The 20,864-nt window shown below is 37.4% G+C and overlaps 1 protein-coding gene across 1 annotated transcript; it reads left to right on the top strand.

Moving 5' to 3' along the window:
• The first annotated feature begins 18,751 nt into the window (after positions 1–18,751).
• On the top strand, positions 18,752–20,662 carry LOC106640561 (potassium/sodium hyperpolarization-activated cyclic nucleotide-gated channel 1). Its single transcript, XM_014354672.2, has 4 exons — positions 18,752–18,996; positions 19,087–19,254; positions 19,373–19,880; positions 19,976–20,662. Exons 1-4 carry the CDS (start codon positions 18,752–18,754, stop codon positions 20,660–20,662), a joined length of 1,608 nt encoding a protein of 535 aa, XP_014210158.2.
• Positions 20,663–20,864: the final 202 nt, after the last annotated feature.

Genomic DNA, 20,864 nt, shown 5'->3' with positions numbered 1-20,864 from the left:
GTTTTTATTTTTCGAATTTGTTATACAAATCTTTAACTATTTAGCTAAGAGCACTTTATAAATTTTAATTATGTATTGTTACTTTCGTATATATTAAGCTAAGAAATGTAATTAATCATTGATTTTGCTTCTTAAAAGTTTTTTTAATTAAAAATAAATAACAATGAATGCAGGTGAGAGGGAAATTATAAGTGTTTTAGTCATATATAGTTGGTCATATTTCGAGATTATTCAGAAAAAATTATGTATTTTGGCTTTTTTGTATTTAAATAACGATGACAGCTAGAAAAATTTTGTATCACATTAATCTGCTTTTTTTTTCGTTTCAATTTTATTGATATAAAAAGATTTTCATAAAAAAATTAATTTTTTTTTATTTATTTTATTTATCTGTTTTAGAATAATTTTTGTTAGAAGTTCTGTAAGTTGGTAAAAGTATTCACCACAAGTTATTGAGATTATAATAAATAATAATGAGGTGTGTTTTTTTTATAATTGATCACATCTCAAGATTACCTTGAGCAGTTTCGATGAACTTAAGCTTATTTTTTTGCAATTCAATACCTGTTGAAGAAAATGATTAATTTGTTTATTTTGTAATCTTGATCTCATTGAATTTAAAATAGTGTATGAAAATGTTGTTTGATTATTGATTGGCATCCATGCGAAGCTTGACATAGGATTTCAAAAATTGTTTTTACCAAAAGTAGATGATTTATACAAATGTTTATACTTTTTTGCACACAAAATATTAATTTTTACTTTGTTCGCACAAGTCTTGTACAGCTTAAAAAAGTTGAGTCTTTTTCTCAATACTGATTATTTTTTAACGTATGAACCTAACTTTAACAGTTGCAAATCTGAGAAAAAGCGAAAAATGGTAAAGCCAACGTGACGAGAAACACACAGCAGAGAGAGCAAAAGTTAGATATCTGGGTATGTCGACATTTGCTATACGTGTACTCCTGCATGGATCACAACATTGACGAAAAGCGAAGAGGAAAGAGAGAAAGATAGGTGGATAGAAAGAGAGAGCGAGAGAGAGAGAAGGTGAGGGGTAACCCCGGGAAATTCGTATTGAGGGTCCAGGAAGCAAGAGAGCAATAATCCTTCTATACGCAGAGCAGAGCAAGACAGAAAGAAAGCCAGAGAGGGACTAGCTGCGATCGCTACAGCTTTCGGTTTTCGAGGGAGAGGCACGAGATTTCACGGAAGGCTGCCCACGAATGGACGCGTCTCTCTCTCCCGCTATCCTGGCGCTGACAGCCAGGAATTGGAATTGCATCGGCACCGCTCGATATACCCGGTCTCCCTGGCTCTCTCTTTCTTTGGGTATCGGCCGATATTCGCTGCCTGTTGGCTGGCTGTCGTTTCCCTAGATACGTATCCACGATGTGTCTATCTTTCTCTTTCGATATGCCTATATGCGTGGGGTAGCCGATGCATATCAAATCGCTCGCGCTTAGAACTGTATGTATGTGTGCAAACATGACTGAATTGATCCGGCCAGCCAGTGGCTATCCCACTTTCTGCTACCCCCTACCCACTTCAATGTGGTAAGATCCGCTTTCCATGGTGACACGTTTACCCTACACCATGAGGGAAGGAATACTCCATGACTTTTGCAGGTGACCTTGTAGCGGGACTTGCCCCTTGTGTTAGGTAAGTCGCGTTAAAAAAGTATGCACTTAGTGTAATTTTGACTGTGAGACGTGAAAAGTTTCATTTTACCTATAAATCTAAAATTATGTATTTAAAACAGCAAAAATTCTCTACTACAATTTAGAACCAAGTATTTTTTTATTTATTTAATAAATGTCATCTTACGCAGAGGAGATGCTCAGTTTAAATAAGTCTTATAAATATTTATCTGAAAAAATACTTGACTTAGACGTGGGCAAAACTATATGTTGTAGTTTTGAAGCATCGGTTATTAGAGAATGCATATTTCCTTCTTTAATTTTGTATGTGGCCATCTCAAGCTCTTTATCATGCAAAAAAATTATAACATCAACTTTTTAAATTAAGTACTAAAATAATACATAAAAATTGAAGGCTCCAAAAATTTCAGCTGGAGAAATGACCGGAAATAAATTAGTAAACGTTAACCCTCCAGGCAACACTGGCAGGCTCACGTTTATTTTTCTGTAATAGCGTTTGGAAAAAATTTGTTGTATTTGAGTTATTTATAACGATTTCTAATATCTCATAAGTGTTCTGATAAAAGCGTAAATAAAGTTTTTACTCTATTCATTAACGTTAATGATAACACAAAACGAAAAGAGATAAGAAAAATAAAATTTCCAGGCTCAGATTTTTGAAACTATTATAATTGCGAAAAAAGTTAAAAAAATTTTCCCTCGTCTTGAACTACTACAAATTCGTAAATAGAAGCGTAGTTTTTAGTTTTCTTATTCTGCTCAGACAAATTCGATACTGTCACAAAATATGCAATCATGACTCTTTTTTCTCTTCAATCGTTAAGAAAAAAAATATTTTTGTGTCAACTGAAAAAAGTATCTTTTTTTTATCCTCAATATATTTAACAATTTTAAATATGAATTTTCGAAGAAATTGGAACACAGTATTCACGTATTTTTAAGCACTGGCTACACGTGATTCTCATTCGCAATAATGCCAGTCTTGAAAATTTGAGTTTTGGACCATACTGTGACATCCGTGCCATGGTTCTCTCATTTTTTTAAAAAACAAGTCGTAATAAGAGCTCCAGCTTGTGCAGTGCAGCCGCAAGAGGTGGATTTCCCAAAGAAGATATGCAACTACAAAAAAATACAGAGGAAGAGAAAGAGAGAGATAGCAAGTAAGCAAACCGAGGAAAGACATCACGTAAAAAGATGAACGACACACACGACGCGAGTGTACGTGTACACGTGGAAGAAAAGGAATGGCGAAATGAAAGCCCAGACAATACAGCAAAGAGGGACAAAGAAAGGGGTAAAAAGACCACGAGAAAAGAAACAAATGAAAAAATAGAAAAAAAAAAAAAAAAAAAAATCATAAAGAAGCAAAGAGAATGGAGTTGGCAGCTATATGTACACGAAACGGGGTAGAGCTGTATCGAAGAGAAAAGAGAAGGATACAGGGATATTCGCGTGTGTGCAGGTATTATATGGGAGATGGAAAATCGGAGTGATCTCGATGCGCGTACGGAGAGAAAGAAAGGGATGAGATAAGGTCGGAACACATATGTACAGGCTACCCACGAAAGAGATGGGCTCGACAATTGTGTATGAGTATTGCACACATGTATACAGCACGCCTTCGAAGAGACGACGACACAATTCGTTGCGCGCGCGGCTCCGTCTGCCTCGATGGGTCTTAAAAGATCCCCGAGATTATTACTTTTTCCCTTTTCTTTCGCCTTTTTTTATCCTTCTATTATTATGATTCCAGAGGTACGGATGCTGTTGCGGTTGCTTTTGCCTCTTCGCTCTCCAACTGCACGTATACGTACAGCCGGTGAAGAAAATTAAAAAAAAGAGAAAAAAAAAAATGGACAAGACGAGAAAGAAAAAGAGAAAAAAAGAGTGCGAGGGAGGGGCATAGACGCGTGTGCATTGTCGTGCAAACAGTGCCCACGGAGGGGATTTCGAGCCATGTTTATATTTTTTTTATCTATACGTATATATGTACGCATCAGCTCCCGTCGGTTTTCCGACGAGCGTCGTCGTCACCATACTGGCATCGTGACTATCGGCGTGCGGCATTCAAGCCCAGTGTTACGGAAGTAACGTCGAAACAACACACGCGCCACGAGTGTATTGTATGGACGTACTGAGCTACATAGGTGTATTACCGCACTGCGCATTGTTGTTACGATTGAGCGTGGCGAAACGAGGCTGGGCATGGGGATGATCATCTTCATCAGCCAGATGCTGCAACTAGCGCAGCTCTTTTTTTTTTTTCATTAACCACGAGGCTGTATACAGGCACATTTATTTCCAACAGGTTGGATGGGTAAACCCTGTAGGTGGACGGTGTTTTTTTATTTATTTATTTTTTTTTTTTTGAGGTTCTTATAGCTCTAATAAAAAGTCTTTGTACAAATGCAGTGCGATGTGACTAATTCCGACTAAAGAACGCAACAAAAATTTGCAACTTGTTCGTCATTTTAGCTTTCTTACTTTAACTTTCTTCTATAAATATTCAGGTATTTAGATGCATTTTCTTTATATCGTCCCATGAGTTGGAGATAACCATATATTGATAAAAAATTCTACACCTCAACCTTAAAACTGCCCCTACTTGTTGTATACTATGAAAGTACATCATTTCGTAACCACTTCGAGGGAGTTAGAAACGCCAAGGATTGGATCGTACCAGCATTCTTGTAAAAGCCAAACGTATCCCAACTTGGGGTAAGAAAAAAAAAAGAAAGCAAACAACGAGAGTAAATGAAAGCGTGTCCTGAGCAAAGAGATCGAGTACGAGAGATCAAGACATAAAAAGCGCCAGCGCGCCCTTCAGCCCATTCGCGATATCTAGCCTCATCCCTCTTGCTCTCCACCTCGACGCGCCCTCCCTTTTCGCCTCCTTCCTTTCTGTTCATGAAAGAAAAATCCGAATTCGATTATTAACTCCTCGTGATTCCGTACAATGGATCCGCGGTCTATCTCTTCAGTGAGCCTCCAGCTGTCACCAGTGGCCCTCCTCTTCATTCCGTTGCTCTCCTTTTTTTCTCTCTCGTTCTTCCTCTCCCCTTTATTAGGTACGCTCCATCACACTCGAGGTGCAGGTAAGCACAGGTGTGGCATCCGACTTAAATCTGTCTGCCCGTGGTTTCTCGTGCGTGTAAAAATTGTGGTTAATTTCCGGATTGTAGATTTTTATTTGAACCAACGACAACGTGATGGAAACAATAAGCCTTTGGCGTGATTCATTGGTGGTCTTGGAAATTGTTTACAATGCAGTAAGCAAAATACCGAAATTGATTAAATAAATTTTGCAAGAAGGTTGGCCTTTTGATGCTTGATTGAAAAAAAGTGTGTTCATCAGTAACAACGAGCCATCAAATAGTCTTCCGTGACTGTTGCTTTGTTCCACGTTAAAATCTATTTGAACAAAGTCCACCGTAACAATTGATATATGTAAGCCCCGAAACACCCTTTACCACGCGCGAGTAAAGATGATTACTTCGTTCCAGTAAGAAAAACTCCTCGGGCGAAGGAATACAGAAAAAAATGCAGAACATGCCCGAAGAAAGTCTTTCTCGGTGGAGGCGCAGATCCGTGAAGACAGGCGGCACACGCGCCTCGTCCGATCCACGAAAGACTCACGCTCTCCCGAGCACGAGCTCCTTTATCTAGGGAGCATGTATATATACGTACGAAGGCACACACGCGGCTTCTCTGAAAATATCGACAATGGCCGATGGATCCTTAACGGTCCGTGGGACAAGAATCAAACTCGAAAATCCGCAGCACTGGATTCCCTCGATGCTATTCCTCCTTCCCATCCGTTTCGATCGGCTTCTCTCGCAAACGCTTGTGTCTGCCAACACCTTGGCTTTGCTCTACCTCCCTCTCTCTTATTCGGACTCATCAGTGGTTACATAATCGTCACGTAATACCCCTGCGCTGAACGTGTCGATCTTCTTCTGCTGGATTTCACCGTATCACATAACAATGGCGCTTCTAAGGAGGTGCAGGGGGTTGAGGTAGAAAATCTAGGATCCTTGGGTTCGTTCAAGCGCAAAGCGTTAGAAGTTTGATACCGCAAGGATAGACGAAATACGTATTGAAATATTAAAACTGAAAACAATAAAAAAAAGCTTCTTACAAAATTTAAAAACAAATTATTACAAATATAGTATTTTTTTTGACTGCATTACACAGTAATTGGAATACCGTTTTTCAAATAGTGTAGTTTTATTTACACTCTTGTAAAAATTATGTTGAGTAGCGAAGATGATGCAACTTTATAGAATTACGTCTTTTTCATACCATAGTATGTGTCTGATAGTCTTACAGCTAGTCCTGTTTCAAAAATCTAATTTAAAATGAGTATCTCTGTGCGTCGATTTGTATAATCGAAATATCTTTATCCTTGCAAGTTTACCTCTTTTTCATAGTTAGTTTCTCATGCATTTTTTCCCTCCTCAACATCTATGTATATCAAAAGTATATTTCAATACTTCATCCTGGTATCCATTCAAGAATAAACGGCTGTATCGACGCAGCCTATGAAATACAAAATCGCCTCTCGAATCTATCTCCAACATTTCACCCTCTTCGTATGAGATTCTTTCCCTTCCATTTCTTTTATTTTTACTACAGATCTCTTCTCTCCCCAATGCAATATCTAGCCAATACACAAAACTTTTCTTATTCTTTTTCACTTTTGCTGTATACATATACATCGCAACAAACGCTCGAGAATATCAATATACATTACCCAGTGTTTACCTCTTCTCCATCACCTCGCAGTTGCGTTGAATGATCAAATCAATTGTTAAACAAAATAAGTTATTGCTACAAGAAAAAAAATTTTCTCCATTTCAAGGATTTTCTGGAGGCAATTTTCAACAGGAAAAGCTCTTGGAAAACAATTTTCAGATGATACACATGTTTGACACTAATAAAAAATTCAAACAAAAGAACACTTATTTGACAGATGTGAATCAAAGACACCATAAAAAAAAATTGTATTTCACTAGCCAACAAAATTTTAGATCTACCCAAAACAACCTAATGAACGAGACATTCGTCCTACAAGGTAGTAGATCGGTGCAAGCAAGGTACGTACACACACCCCATACCTATACGCTACATCCTTTAACACCTATTACCCATACATCCACAATACATCATTCTCGGCTGGGCTGGCGTCACGCTGGATTAACCATTCGCACAGTTTACGGTCGAGGCCGCAGTACCAGCCATAAATTTGCTTGTCAATGACACCCAGAGTATGTGTACATACATGCGGCCACCAGTGTGTAGACGTACGAGAGAAGAGAGACGCCCCAGTTTAGACGTTTACGGTGTCCTCAGAATAGAGCTAAGCTGAGCGGAGAAGTTCCATTGCCCCTCAGTCTCAGTATATTGTATTCATCGAGACAAGGAATCACTTGGATCGCTGAAGTCTGGAAATCACGCCTACCACCTGTCCCTTATTCTGTTAGTCTATTTGATCTGGTCTGCCTGAAGCAATAACAACGCCTTACTGCAAAAGACGCACTCGATGAACTGCACGAGCTGTTACGACATTTATTTATCCGTGTATAGTGCGAGTCACCTGATGCTCTTTGAATCGATTGCTCGTTACCTGACTTGGCCAATCTTCATTTTCGATCACATTATTTTTTTCAAACTCTCGGGCTTGCATCGCTGTAGACTTTTGTTTCGTCCACCCGATATTCGTATGCGCTACTGTAAATTCTCAGAGTGAGTTTTGCAAGCCAGGAATTTGAAATATTTTCAATGGAAAACGGTATTTGAGATTTTTATCTGTTTTTGTTCTACTGTGAAATTTAGCGAATACGGTATTGAGTCTCGTTAGTGTGCTAAAAGTTTTTTACTGAAATTTTTTTGAAGTAATACATAGGTTTTGCTTACTTTTTAAAGAAGAAAAAAAAATGTTTGTCATTGAAGTAGGAGAACAGTGTTTCTGATTATTTTTATCCAAATAGGTTTATATCGACATGTCTGACGAAATATCGTGTTGTACTACTTGCCATTTCGGAATGTAGACATCGGCTGTGCTATTAATGGCAACTTAAGTGCGTATTCATCTTAAAAAGCAGTTACCATGGTGTTGTGAGTTAACATGAACTATTTTTTGCTAATAACTTAGGCAGAAAGATTATTTTATAGAATTTCATGCCAACGACATGTTGTAAAAAAAAGATAAAAATTATGAATCCGGTGTCAACATGATACATAATTTAAAAATACATTTTAAATTTTGAAATGACGTATTATTAAATAGGATTCGCACCATAATATCAATGATTCATTATCAACGTAAAAAACATTCATCATTCCTTGTTTTACAGCTAATTTGTTATTTTTTATAAACAATCAAAGCGTATAAATTATCGAAGTATTTTATTATATTTTTTTTTTGTATTTACTTGTAATAACAATGAAAACACCACAAAATGTCAAAAGTTCTATCATGGCATATCCCATAAATATTTTTATGAGTATTTTATAATAACCCCAGTTAAAGAATAAAGCCAAACAAATATACTAAAAATCGAAAGTGTCGTACTTCAGTGTACTTGCTGTACTGTACTTACAACAGCAGAATACGTGACTCACAAAGGAGTTGATAAAACATATGATTAACTTAACATAATTAAATTAACATAAATATTAAATTTCCAGTAGTATTTTGAAATAATATTAGAGAGGCTCTTCCATTACACGAATTAAAGTTAAAAATAAATGCTATAGTAGTGTCAATAAGAACTTTAAGTATATCAGACGGTCTCTGTAGAGGCACAAGATTAAAAATAAAAAAATTATTTAATTATAATATAGAAGCAGAAATAATTATGGGAGAAAAAAAAGGAAAGTTTATATTCCTAGAATAACATTGAATACTGGCACCTTATTATCATTACCTTTTGTCTGCTATAAAAAACAGTTTCCCTTTGTATTAGCATGTTCTATATTCATTAAAAAATCAGAAAAACAGATTTTGGTTCTTTAGGACTGTATATTAAAAAACCTTTATTCTCTTATGGACAATTAGACGTTGCTTCATTAAGATGTAAGAATTCAAAAAGAATTTTTATTCAAATTTCATCCGAGAATAAATCAGAAATTAAAAATATTTTTTAGCTAGAAATTTTTCAGTAATTCAAAAATATGTAACTTTGAAGATCGTCACATTAAAACAGACGTATGTTAATTCATAAAAACCATGAAAAACAAATATGTGAAAAATGTGGAAAGGATTTTAAATGAACAGATGGGTTAAAATGACACATATAATGTCACAACGTTAAACTAACAGAATGAATTATTGTTTTAAAAGCTTAATTGTGTTTGTCTATTTAATAATACCTCCTCCTGAATTCTGTCTTTTACTTAATAAAGTCCTCAAGTAATCAAGAATTTTATATTTGGGTAAAGTAGACATGGACCAGAAAGAGATTTGAAATGTAAAAGTTCAATCAAGTTAAACAAATAATGGTACTTCAGAGACACATAGTGAGTAAGGGGGAGCGAATAGACAGAGGGAAACCTATGATCAGTGACTTAGAAAACCCTAAAAACGAGGTATGACTTAAGTACTAAATTGCGTATATTTTTTAACATTTATGATGGTAAAACATTAGATAAATAAGTATTTTATTGGGGGGGAGGTGGAGGGGGAGCAAGGGGGAGCTCACTCAAATATAATTTGATTAAAAATGACGTTAAAACAAGCAAATAACTACGTAAATCGAGGGGGAGCTGAGGGGGAGCGAGGGGGGCTGAGACTCACTTTCGTCAAAACAACTTGTAGGGATATATATATATATATATATATATATATATATATATATATATATATATATATATATTAGTACACGCTTAAAAACAGTGACTTTGAAAAATTTGAAGAGCGTCATAAATAAATAAATTACCCGTTAAGATGGGTTAAAACTATTGGGAAAAAAACGCGTTGAAATAACTTATGTTTGCATTGGTTCTCAAAATTCACAAATGTCTACTGTAAACTCAGATTTCAGGGGACAAAAGATTTTGTGAAAAACTAGAACACCAGCAAAAAAAGCTCACCCAAGCGAAAGTATAACCGTCTGCTGCACATCGGATTTCCATCGGCAATTAACAAGTATGAATACGCTGGGTCATTGTTTCAAAGTTTCAAAAGAAGGAGGAAAGCGGGAAAAAGAGAGAGCAAGAGAAAAGAAAAAGGAGCCAAGTGGAAAACTCATTACCAAATAAGAGAATGGAAGATTCGTTAACTGATGGAGGGAGAATGAAAAGAAAAAGAGAGAGAGAGAAAGAGAGAAAGGGATCGATTCATTGGTTTCCAGTCAAATTCAGGCTCCTCACCATTTGGCCGCTCGGGTGCAGCAGCAAGACCGTTTTATTGCTTATCCGTTAATTAAACGTCGAGTCTTTAGAATCGCACGTGCAATTTAACACTCGATGAACCTCCACCCGGACCAGTTAACGTCCTCCAACTCGTCCCTTCCTCCTTTGCTAGCCTCTGTTCACCCCCACGGCGATATCGTGATAGAACGTATGGTGCCCACCGGCATCGCCTGCGTCGTGGTGCGCAGCGCAGCGTACACAACTGTCGTATGACGGCGCCGACGGTCTCTGCTTCGTGATGCTATTGTCGAGCGGCATAAGTCAAATCGGCCCTTAGGACTGATCGGTTTTCGATTGGTTGCAATTAATTTGCCAAGTTTAGTGTTGCTTGCTCTCGATTGTCGCCAGACTACGGCGATTCGATAAATGTGTTGAAGTTGGAAACTGGTTCTCAAGGAATTCTCATTTAGAATTAAAAAATGGTGACTGTTTTTGCTATTAACAAAAACAAAGTCGTGAAAAAATAGGAGGAGAAATGAAAATTGCAAAAAAAGTGTATTCTACTTATTTGTAAATAATACATTATTGTTGCTGCTGTGACAAACAACTCTTGTATTTTAGGGCATCTGTATTTTACAAAAAAATCAAATGTTAATTTTTTATGTTTTTATACATTACTGCACGTATTCAACTACGAGAACCACACTCTTTGCCAGTTTGTAACATTATTAATTAATTATTATCTCAAAGAATAAGTCATGGACAGTACACAGTAGCGGAACGCTAATGCAAGCTGTAATTAATTGTATTACTTTACTTATAAGCCTTTAATGCGAAAATGTAGTATTTTTCAGAAATCCACCACTTTTTTTTCAACTAAAAATATAAGACATTATGACAATTATTATAACTATAATTTACGTTACTACAATAAAAGGTATAATTGCAGAAGGGGGGTAAAAAAGTCCCAAGCGATCTTTTGACTTGAATTTTGTGGATCGAAACGTAATGTAAAAAAACATTGTCATACGAAATTTCAGGTCTCTACACCACTTCCAGTAGATGTGATCAGTTAAAACTATAGTTTTTTTTTTTTTTTTTTACTTTCTCGTCATAGTTGCAAAAAAAATCTACATAAATTTACAAAATTTCACTTATTAATAACAAATAAACGGAAATTTTTTGGAAATCGTCGGTATCAAATTAAAATAAAAAAAAAACGTATAAAGTTTTAAAAACATCCAAAAAAAAGATTTTTTTTCTCGTGGTATTCACTTTTTAAATGTGTATGCATATAGCAACTAAGTTACTTGTTCAACTCAATATAGGAACCACCGTGGAAACATGATCCTTGTAGGGAAGGTTTTTCCACACCTGACTAACAGTACAGCACGTGCGAGCAAAGCTTTACTCGTGTACTTATAATATACGGCCAAAGCGTTAATTAATCGAAATATTATTATTATTATATGGAGCTCCGGAGTGTCTCTCACTCGTCGGAGCCCTTTAAGCACTTGTCCACCCTTGGCTTTTGGCGTGACCTCAAACGTATAGCTATAGTTACACGCATGTATGAGAGTCGATACATATATACATTTACGCAATGTGTAATCACACACGGTGAGAGTGAGAAGGGGCCGTAGGCTGATGCCAGACCCACAGTGTATCGAGCAGTGTATACACCGTTGACAGCGATCCCGAGCCATAGAGAGAGAGAGAGAGAGAGAGAGAGAGAGAGAGAGAGAGAGAGCAAGACGAGACGAGAGAGCAATACAAGAGAGAAGGAAGAGATGGGCAGTGGGCGAGGTTGGAAATTAAATGCGCAGTCAGCCGTTACCAACTGATTGATTTGTATTCTCCGATCCCAAGCCTCGGTTCGGCCGCCCTTGTAGTTCAACACGCACATAGAGCAGAGCGCTCTTGGATATGTGTGTGTGTGTGTGTGTATAATGCACGTACACAAGCGTACCAGCACGCAGTATGTATACATGTGACTGCCAGCGAGGAAGTGTGCTAAACTCCACAGGATTTATGTTCTCCCCTAATTGCGTCGCTTCCCATCGACTCCCGCCGCGGGCCACTCTGTGCGTATGCGTGTACCTATAGGTACTGCCGATCGAGATTGCTTTCGATCCTTACAGTAGTAAAGGTACTAATCGGATGCTCGTGTAATTGTCGATCTGGGCGTTGCCGAGCACAAAGCCAAGCGATATAGCTCCTGCATGGCCTCTGGCTCTGTATAGGTGTATATATACCTCGCACTCTGGATCACTGCGGGGGGGGGGGGTTGTAGCCAAGACGGCTTTTCTCGAAGCCCCCGCGTATTATCGACGCCCTCGACAAGTGCTTCGGGTAACTGCTACCGATATAAATATCGCGCGACCTTCTTTTGTGCCCAAATATTTTCGTGGTAACGACTTTTTTATTGGCTGCATGTTTCTGTAAGAACTGACTCCGGTCTACGGATGATGATTTGGCGTGAAAAACGTTTTTTGGACAACGGATCATGGGGAATGAGTTGTTTTTGTTGATCGATGTCTATGTTACTTTGGGTTCTTATTTTTTTTATTTTCATTTAATAAGTTGCGTATTATATACCGTTAAATAATACAAGAAACTTTTTAGATGCGTGTGTGGCTTAAATCGTTTCGCCTTGGGTAGAACTAAACCTGTGATCTGGGATATTTTTTCTATTTTCCTCGACGTGCAGTATAATAATTTAAATCATTCCTTACATGTATTTAATCTTGTCAAAATTACATAGTAGTATTAAAAAAAAAAACTTTTGCTGTACTTGATCTTAAAAAAACCTACGCTGTCCTTAATTAACCTTCACTAACTTCACGTAAGCAATCCAATAAGTTGTCTTTTTGGCCTTATCGTATAGAGAAAGTCACGGTATTTAATGAAAAAAAGTTGACAAATGCACATTATAAAAGAAGCGAAATTAATTTGATTGCATTTAAATTGGAAACAAATTTGTTTAATAAAGGGAGGAACAACTTTTTTATTAAAGTTGTCAATAACAAGAAGTCCTAGTAGTTGTAAAGAATCTTTATTTAGTAGTCAAAATATTAATAACAATTTGTAAATTTTTCTGGAACTCACAGTTTTATAGATTAATAAAATTGTGAAAGTCAAAACATAAAAACTGATCGTTCTATTTTTACCTTACAAATAATTTATCAAATGAAAAAATTGTATCAAAAAAGGTATAAGTGTATTCGCCTACTTATTATTTAGAATTGTTTAAAATTAATAAGCAGGTTTTGAAAATTAACTTATTGGGTTACCACCATTTGAGTGTTAGGCTACTTTTTTTATACGATTCCATGAACAAAAGAAAAAAAAAAAAAATAATCACACTAAAAATTTAAAACAAATCGTAGTTTATCATAGAATTAGATTTCTTTCAATTAATCTCTCTTTTTTAGAACTAAAAAAGTGAAATTTAAAATCAGCAAAAAAAGTGAACAATTTTGCTTTTCATGAATTTTACCTTAAAATTTTTTCTCCATGTAGTAACTACATGTTTACTTTAATGTCATACATCGCTTCATGATGTAGTAAGAGGATACAGCTGTTTTGACCAAACTCGTTATCATTCGTTATGATAGCACCTGTGTAGATCGAGAAATATTCCTTTTCCATTGACTGTGTGTTAATTGGCGCCAGACATAGTCTAAGTAACGCAAACAACATTATAATAAGTCCCTACGTCATAAGCATCTTTATCAGTACAAATCGATGAGCTGCAATGGAATTTTTTTTTTCAGTTTTTGAAGTTATAAATATATACATATAATATTTGAATAGTTACTTTCTAACTATCAAAAGTAAGAATTTTTGTAGTTAATGAACGTACCTACATTGTGGTCAGTGTTATAATTTAAGAAATAGAAAAATTTATGTAAAAGACTAATTTTTTATACAAGACTTTGGTGATTAACTTGCCATCAAAAAAAGGGTGTCATTTTACGATAAATCGCGATTTTGTAAAACTATTAGATGACAAGTTTGGTGCTAATGTATTAAAATATTAAGAATAATGTATTTAAAAACCAGAGTAAAAATACAATCGATAAAATGTATTTGATATTACGTGAAAGTAGATCTTAAACTTTGACTATAAAAGGTTTGATTTTGTCTAATGCCAAAAGAGAAACTCATTAAAATAACTAAAAAGAACCATGTCATTGCATTTACTGTTACCGAAATCCTGGAGTTAAAACACCTAGCCATCATAAATTTAAGCCAAAAACTTTGTTTTTGAGTATTTGGTTTAATAGTATTTCCAGTTAACCGGCTCGATGAGACTCTAATTTTTTCGATGTTTTGTGTTCATAACATTAATATATTGTTATAATTTTATTATGGTCGATCAGTTTAATTTCAATAGACCAATACTAATAATTTTAGTAAGATTCATTGAATGATTTTTTTAAGAAAATAAAAAAAATGAGGTTTATTTGTTGCTATCATGTTTAATTAAGATAAAATCGTTAAGTAATGTTGGCCGTTGATGTTCATACGGTATACACAGCCTATCATTAGCAAAATAATACTGTTAGCGACATCATTGTAAAGTGTTCAAAATTAACTAGATGGTAAGCATAATCTATCAATCAATAGATTAGAAAACTCCAATAAATAATTGTAATACTGTGCAGATGTACAGTTATGACATCTTGTTAACACTAATATAAACCAAAAATATTAACAATAAGTGATGATCCACTCTTGTACTCTAAAGATGCATGACCTACCGTTGTACTTACAAGTATCTCGAATATTTACTGTCGATGGAGCCTTTTGCCTACAGCTGGTAAGACAGAAATATAGTGATACACTTTATTATTTACTTTAGAATGGTCATTATGACATAAAATTTTCCAGTGTAGGTATTGCTTATTTTTATCAGTTTAAACCCATGAATTGTACCATTAGCTCATAACATATTGCAAAAGATGTATGCAATGCCATTCCAGATAACATGGCATAACGTTATTATTTTCCACTAATTTTTGTCATTTTAAAAAATTTTAAAATATAAATAGTTTTATAATGCCATAAAAGTTATTGGAGAGATTTATTTTGTTAAGTTATGATTTTTTTGTTCTTGTTGGTAAATATTAAATATTAATTTTCAAAAGTATTGTATACCAAAAACGGTTCGTAAAATTTTTCTACTGTTTTTTTAATTGCTACAAGCGAGTTTCAAAAGTTAACATATAGTTATTTATGAAAAAAGTAAAAAATATTTAAACGATGCGATCCAACTTTTTTTCAGTAGTTATAAGAATTTTGATAAAAAAAAAGTCTATTTTTGATCGAAATCGGTTATGGGAATCCTGAGATATGGCTGTTAATTAATAACATACACACATGTGTACCCACGCACACCCTCACACAGTTTTACATCTTAATATATTTTATTGATTTATAATTATTAATGTTTTATGCAGTAACTTAAACTATGATAAAAGAGCAATAAATAGCGAAAAAATAAGCTTCTCATGAAAAAAAAAAAAAAAAAAATTCATAAATCAATAAAATCGAGAGAAAGATAAGACGGCGAAGCAATGTTAAAATTAAAGATAATACTAATGATTAATAAACATAACCTGTAATACGAACAATCCGAAACTCTATCACCTTCAGACAGCCCTTGTTCCCGAATAAAAGTCATGAAACCGGCATTCACTCGCGTGGAGATCTACGACTTCTGTCCACCCGGAACATTCAGCAAGCGCGAAGAGCTGCTCGCGCTGGGCAAAAGCAAACTGGATCGCGCGTTGATTTACCTTCGCGAGCTTTTCATCGCCTCCCATGAAAACCGGAGCGCACGCAAGTACCTCAACAGTCACGCACAGATCAACAATGAAAAGTTACGGCAGCTGCAATACCACACCTACATGATTCACCCCTTCAGCTTGTTCAGGTAATTTTTACCACCACAAGGCCGTTTGAGAACTTGACGATGCGAAAGAATTACCGTGCGCAGATACTGCTGGGACGTATTCATGGTTATGGTGATGAGCGCTGGCTTGATACTCGTACCCTATCAGGCAGCTTTTGACATGACCAGAAGTACTTTCGAATCGTGGGCCATTTTAAAGAGTACTTTGATAGCTTGCTGCTGCTGTGACGTCATCATCAATTTCTTGACGGGGTAAAGTGGAAATTTTGATATCGTTGCTCTTTCAGAGAAATATTTACCTTACGCAGCTGTTTTTAATGCTCGTTCAGATTTTTTTTACTTTGGAAAAAGTTTTGTTCAATCCATTTCAATTTTCCATCCAGATATTTGGACAAGGCCGAGGGCTCCGTTGAGCTGAGATCGAGGCTCATCGCCACTCACTACGCAAAGAACCGTTTCGTATTCGACCTAGCTGGGTCCATCCCAACGGACGTGTTTTTCGAAATCGGTTGGAACCGCCACATCGTCGCTCGAGAAATGGCATCTCTCATCTTTATCTTCCGAAGCGTCTCCGCGATGTCGTACAGCGACAGGCTGTCCCGATACTACGGGCTCCGACGCTCCTTCAGCGATTTTTTCAGTGCCATTTACTGGATCGGTACGATAATCCACTGGCAGGCTTGTCTACACTGGATCACGCCGGTAGCTGTGGCTTCCATGACATCGCCTCGAAGACCGAACGAGGACTCTTGGATCAACTCTAAGAGTTTGTGGGAAAACCCGAGTGATATCAGCAAGTACAAGCACTGTTTGCTCCGATCGATCGCTACGACTATGCGCTCTGGCTTTCCATCCGAAATGCGACCACAGACTGTCGAGGATCAACTTCTGGTAATTCATCATACTCGCGAAATCCAATTGTTGTTTGGTACGATGAAACAAACGTACAATCGCAGGTGTCGCTGACCCTCTTTCTGAGCTTGCTGATGTTTTTTTGGCTTTTAACGGGAGCCACGCACCTATTTGTCAGCGTCAACTCCTCGAGGCTCAAGTACAACGCGGCGATAAGCCACTTGCACCAGTACATGGAGCGGAAGCAGCTGCCCCGCAGGACCCGCTGCAGGGTCGAGGAGTTCTACGAGTATGTGTTTCAGGGGCGCTTCTTCAAGCACGGGGAGATCGTGGACACACTGTCCGCGAACGTGTACCAGGAGCAGAGGCTGCACTCCTGTCGGAAGTTGGTGGAGAACGTGATTTTTTTGAACGACCTGCCGCGGTCGTTCGTCGCAAGGCTGGTGACGCTGCTGGTGTCCGAGACGTATCTGACGAACGACGTCATCGTCGAGGCCGATCAGCCGGGCGACTGTATGTACTTCGTGGCTAGCGGGACCGTGGCCGTGTACACGTCGACGGGCAGGGAGATTTGCCACCTGGAGGATGGGGCACATTTCGGAGAGATCTCGATCATCGTGCCCGAAGCCAAGAGGGTCGCGAGTGTCGTCGCCGTGGAGCCGAGCAAGCTGTATAAGCTCAGGAGGGCAGATTTCGCGAGGACGGTTCATCCGTACCCGGTGCTTTACGAGAGAATCAGGAGAAACGCCATAGAGTGGTACGAGGACAGAACGGGCATGTCGGTCAAGAGATAAATTGTGTCGAGACGTCTTGTACTTTTTTTTTTTTTTTTTTTTTTTTTTTTTTTTTTTTTTTTTTTTTTTTTTTTTGTAAATAAAGTGTTACGTATTGGGAGTTGGATGTTTTTAAGAATTAAATTAGTGAACAGAGTTTGTGTTTAAAACAACATTTTGATCTATTATGATAGAATTATACACCAGTTTTTTTTCTTACCTGTAATATTATAAACAATAATTAGTATGGACTTACGAAAAACTCTAACAGAACTACACAGTAAAAATAAGCTAAGATGGAAAAATATTTTGGAATGATAAATAAAGTGTATTTTGTTTTCAAAGTGTTTGTTTTCAAATTACTCACATAATTTCAAATGTAAGAAAAGTTTTACGCAAGAATAAGAATAAGTAAAAAAATACTATTGATCCATTCACGAAATTATTTGTTTTACAAAAAACTTTACGCTACTTTACACACTTAATCTTTTGCCTCTCATACTTTGAACAAGATTAATTACAATAAATCTAAAGAAAAAGAACAGTATTTAATGGTTATAATAATAAAACTAACAGTGATGATAAAAATAATAATAATAATAATAATAATAATAATAATAATAATAATCCAAAATGACAAGAATTGGTATAGTATTAGTCTTATTAAAAAGTCAAAATTATTTAGTTTTACAAATGCCCATTTAATAATTATAATTAACATAAGCTTTTACAAAATACCAATAGTAGGTAAAATGTTTACAACCACTCTAAAAAAATTAAAATTTTTATCTAAAATTCGTTACCCTAAAAATAAATATCGATCCATCCTATTAGTTCACGAATGATTCATGAGATGGCAACGTATGATACTTCTCAAAGTCGTAGTATAATAAAACAATTATTTAAACAATTTCACGGTATTTCTTATAAATTTTAGCTTCTCATTAATGTTTAAGCATGAATTTTACAAAAAACCACGAAAATTCTTGAGTTTCTCATATATCGTCCTTCGTAATTATATAGCGATCATACAGTAATGCGGAGGTATCGTTCTTTTTCCAACTTAGCTAATAATGTAAAAAAGAAAAAGCATTGATAGTTCACATACAACTACACAATAAACATAACCTGACAAGTCAGACTTCCGTGAAATCCACATATTGCTAAGAGAACCCGAGTTTTTGCATAAAATGGAGCTTCAAAATAATCGTCTGCCAAGCACCAGTAAACCTAACAAAACTGTTCACAATCATCACAGAAAAACTCGAGAGGGTCCAGTGAATAATTTATTAAGTACCATACACAAGTCCTTCATGGCATCACACAAAAGCCGAAGTGCTCAAAAGTACTTGAGGAGTCACGCCTCGATCGATTACGAGCAGCGCTACCATTTGAGACATAACAGGCATATTATTCACCCGTTCAGTACGTTCAGGTAATTTTGTACCAAAAATAAGGAAAAATAAAAAAAATTTTTTTTAATATAAATATTAATGTTACATATACAGCCTATTTCTGTGCGCAGGTACTACTGGAATACCCTTATGGTGACGACAATGACAGTGGGCCTAATAATTTTCCCCTATCAGGCAGCTTTCGATATGACGAGAAACTACACGCTACCGTGGACTGTTGTCAAAAACACCTTTTTATCGATCTGCTGTGTCGACGTGGCCATTAATTTCATGACTGGGTAAGGTAAATACATTTCCACGCCCATTTCTCCCGTCAACCGATTTTTTCGCTAAAACACTCCCGTAAACCCATTTTTCCGCATTACGTAATCCAATCAATGTTCGTCCACACCAAAGGTTCTTCGACAAGACGCAGAGTCTCGTCGAGATGAAACCCAAGCGAATAGCTTCAAGGTACTCGAGGCAGAGGTTCACCGTTGATTTTCTAGGATCCTTCCCGACGGACCTGATCTTCGTGGACGACTGGGAACACCACATAGTCTCCCGCGAGCTCTGCTCGCTCCTCTTCATCTTCCGGATCTTCTCCCTGTCGACTTACAGCAACCAAATAGCCAAGGAGCTCGAGATCCGCCGTCCGTTCTACGACATTCTCAGCATGACCTTCTCCCTCGTGATGATCCTACACTGGCAAGCTTGTTTGTTCTGGATAGTCCCAGTGGCAGCCGTCTCTGTGACCCTGCCCCAGAAACCGGACGACGACAGTTGGATCAACTCTGTCGGTCTGATGGACAACGCGAGCGACATCAGCAAGTACGGCCACTGTCTGCTGCGAGCCGTCGCGACTTTCATGCACGCGGGCTTCCTGGCAAACTCGGAGCCCAAGACCATTGAGGATCAGTACTTGGTAAGTGCAATACAAACTATACCGAAAATGTCGATTGCAAGTGGTGGTAGATTTTCGATTCAGTTCCGATTTCGAATGCAAATTTCGCTCCCCAGGTGATTACCTTCCAGTTCATTGGCACCCTGATCTTCTGTTTCCTGATTGCAAGGATAATGCAATTTTTCAAGGGCTTCCGCGCCTCGAGACTCAAGTACCAATCGACAGTCGCCCACTTGTTGCAGTACATGAGCCACAAGCAGCTGCCCCGTCGCACGCAAAATCGCATAGTCAATTACTACCAGTTTCGCTTTCAAGGCCATTTTTACCGCAACCAAGAGATCCTGAACGTCCTGTCGCAACAGCTGCGCCAAGAAATTCGCATGTACTCGTGTCGCAAGCTCGTGGAAAACGTCACCTTCTTCAAAAGCCTGCCCAACGCCCTGCTCTCTCGGATAGTCACTCTGCTGAAGTCGGAATTTTTTCTCGTCAACGACATCATCGTCAAGGCCAACCAGACCGGTGACTGCATGTACTTCATAGCCAGCGGAACCGTGGCCGTGTACACGTTGACGGGCAGGGAGGTCTGCCATTTGGAGGACGGCGCGTACTTTGGGGAGATAGCCCTGGTGATGCCCGACGCCAAAAGGGTCGCCAGCGTCGTCGCCGTGGAAACTTGCAAGGTCTACAGGCTCGAGAGGGCGGATTTCGCGAGGACCATCCACCCCTATCCCTTGCTCTGGGATAGGATCAAGAAAATTGCTGTCGAGAGGCACGAGAAGACGACCATACTTAACGCGGAGTAGTTCATAGAACGGATGGATGTTTACTTGGGACGACGTGGCTCATTGGATGTGTATTTTGTATTTTAATATCAGGAAAGTAAATGTCCTTTGCTCGAGACATCGAATAGGTATTAAAAAAAAAAGTATTGTTCGTGTTTTTTTTACAGTCATTTTTCTCCCAAAAATCATTTAGTTGCGCACCTGCGAAAATCTCCCAAAAGTA

The sequence above is a fragment of the Copidosoma floridanum genome, unplaced genomic scaffold (assembly GCF_036245765.1).
Source record: "Copidosoma floridanum isolate Cflo_tuat_1 unplaced genomic scaffold, Cflo_Japanese_pri ptg000030l, whole genome shotgun sequence".
NCBI lineage: Eukaryota > Metazoa > Arthropoda > Insecta > Hymenoptera > Encyrtidae > Copidosoma > Copidosoma floridanum.
Note: the sequence above shows the minus strand (reverse complement) of the source record. Positions and strands in the feature narration are given on the sequence as shown.

Coding starts and splice junctions, on each gene's coding strand:
- LOC106640561 (XM_014354672.2), top strand. CDS start 18,752: ATGGAGCTTCAAAATAATCGTCTGCCAAGCACCAGTAAACCTAACAAA. Junction 18,997..19,086: donor CACCCGTTCAGTACGTTCAG/GTAATTTTGTAC, acceptor TTCTGTGCGCAG/GTACTACTGGAATACCCTTA. Junction 19,255..19,372: donor GCCATTAATTTCATGACTGG/GTAAGGTAAATA, acceptor TCCACACCAAAG/GTTCTTCGACAAGACGCAGA.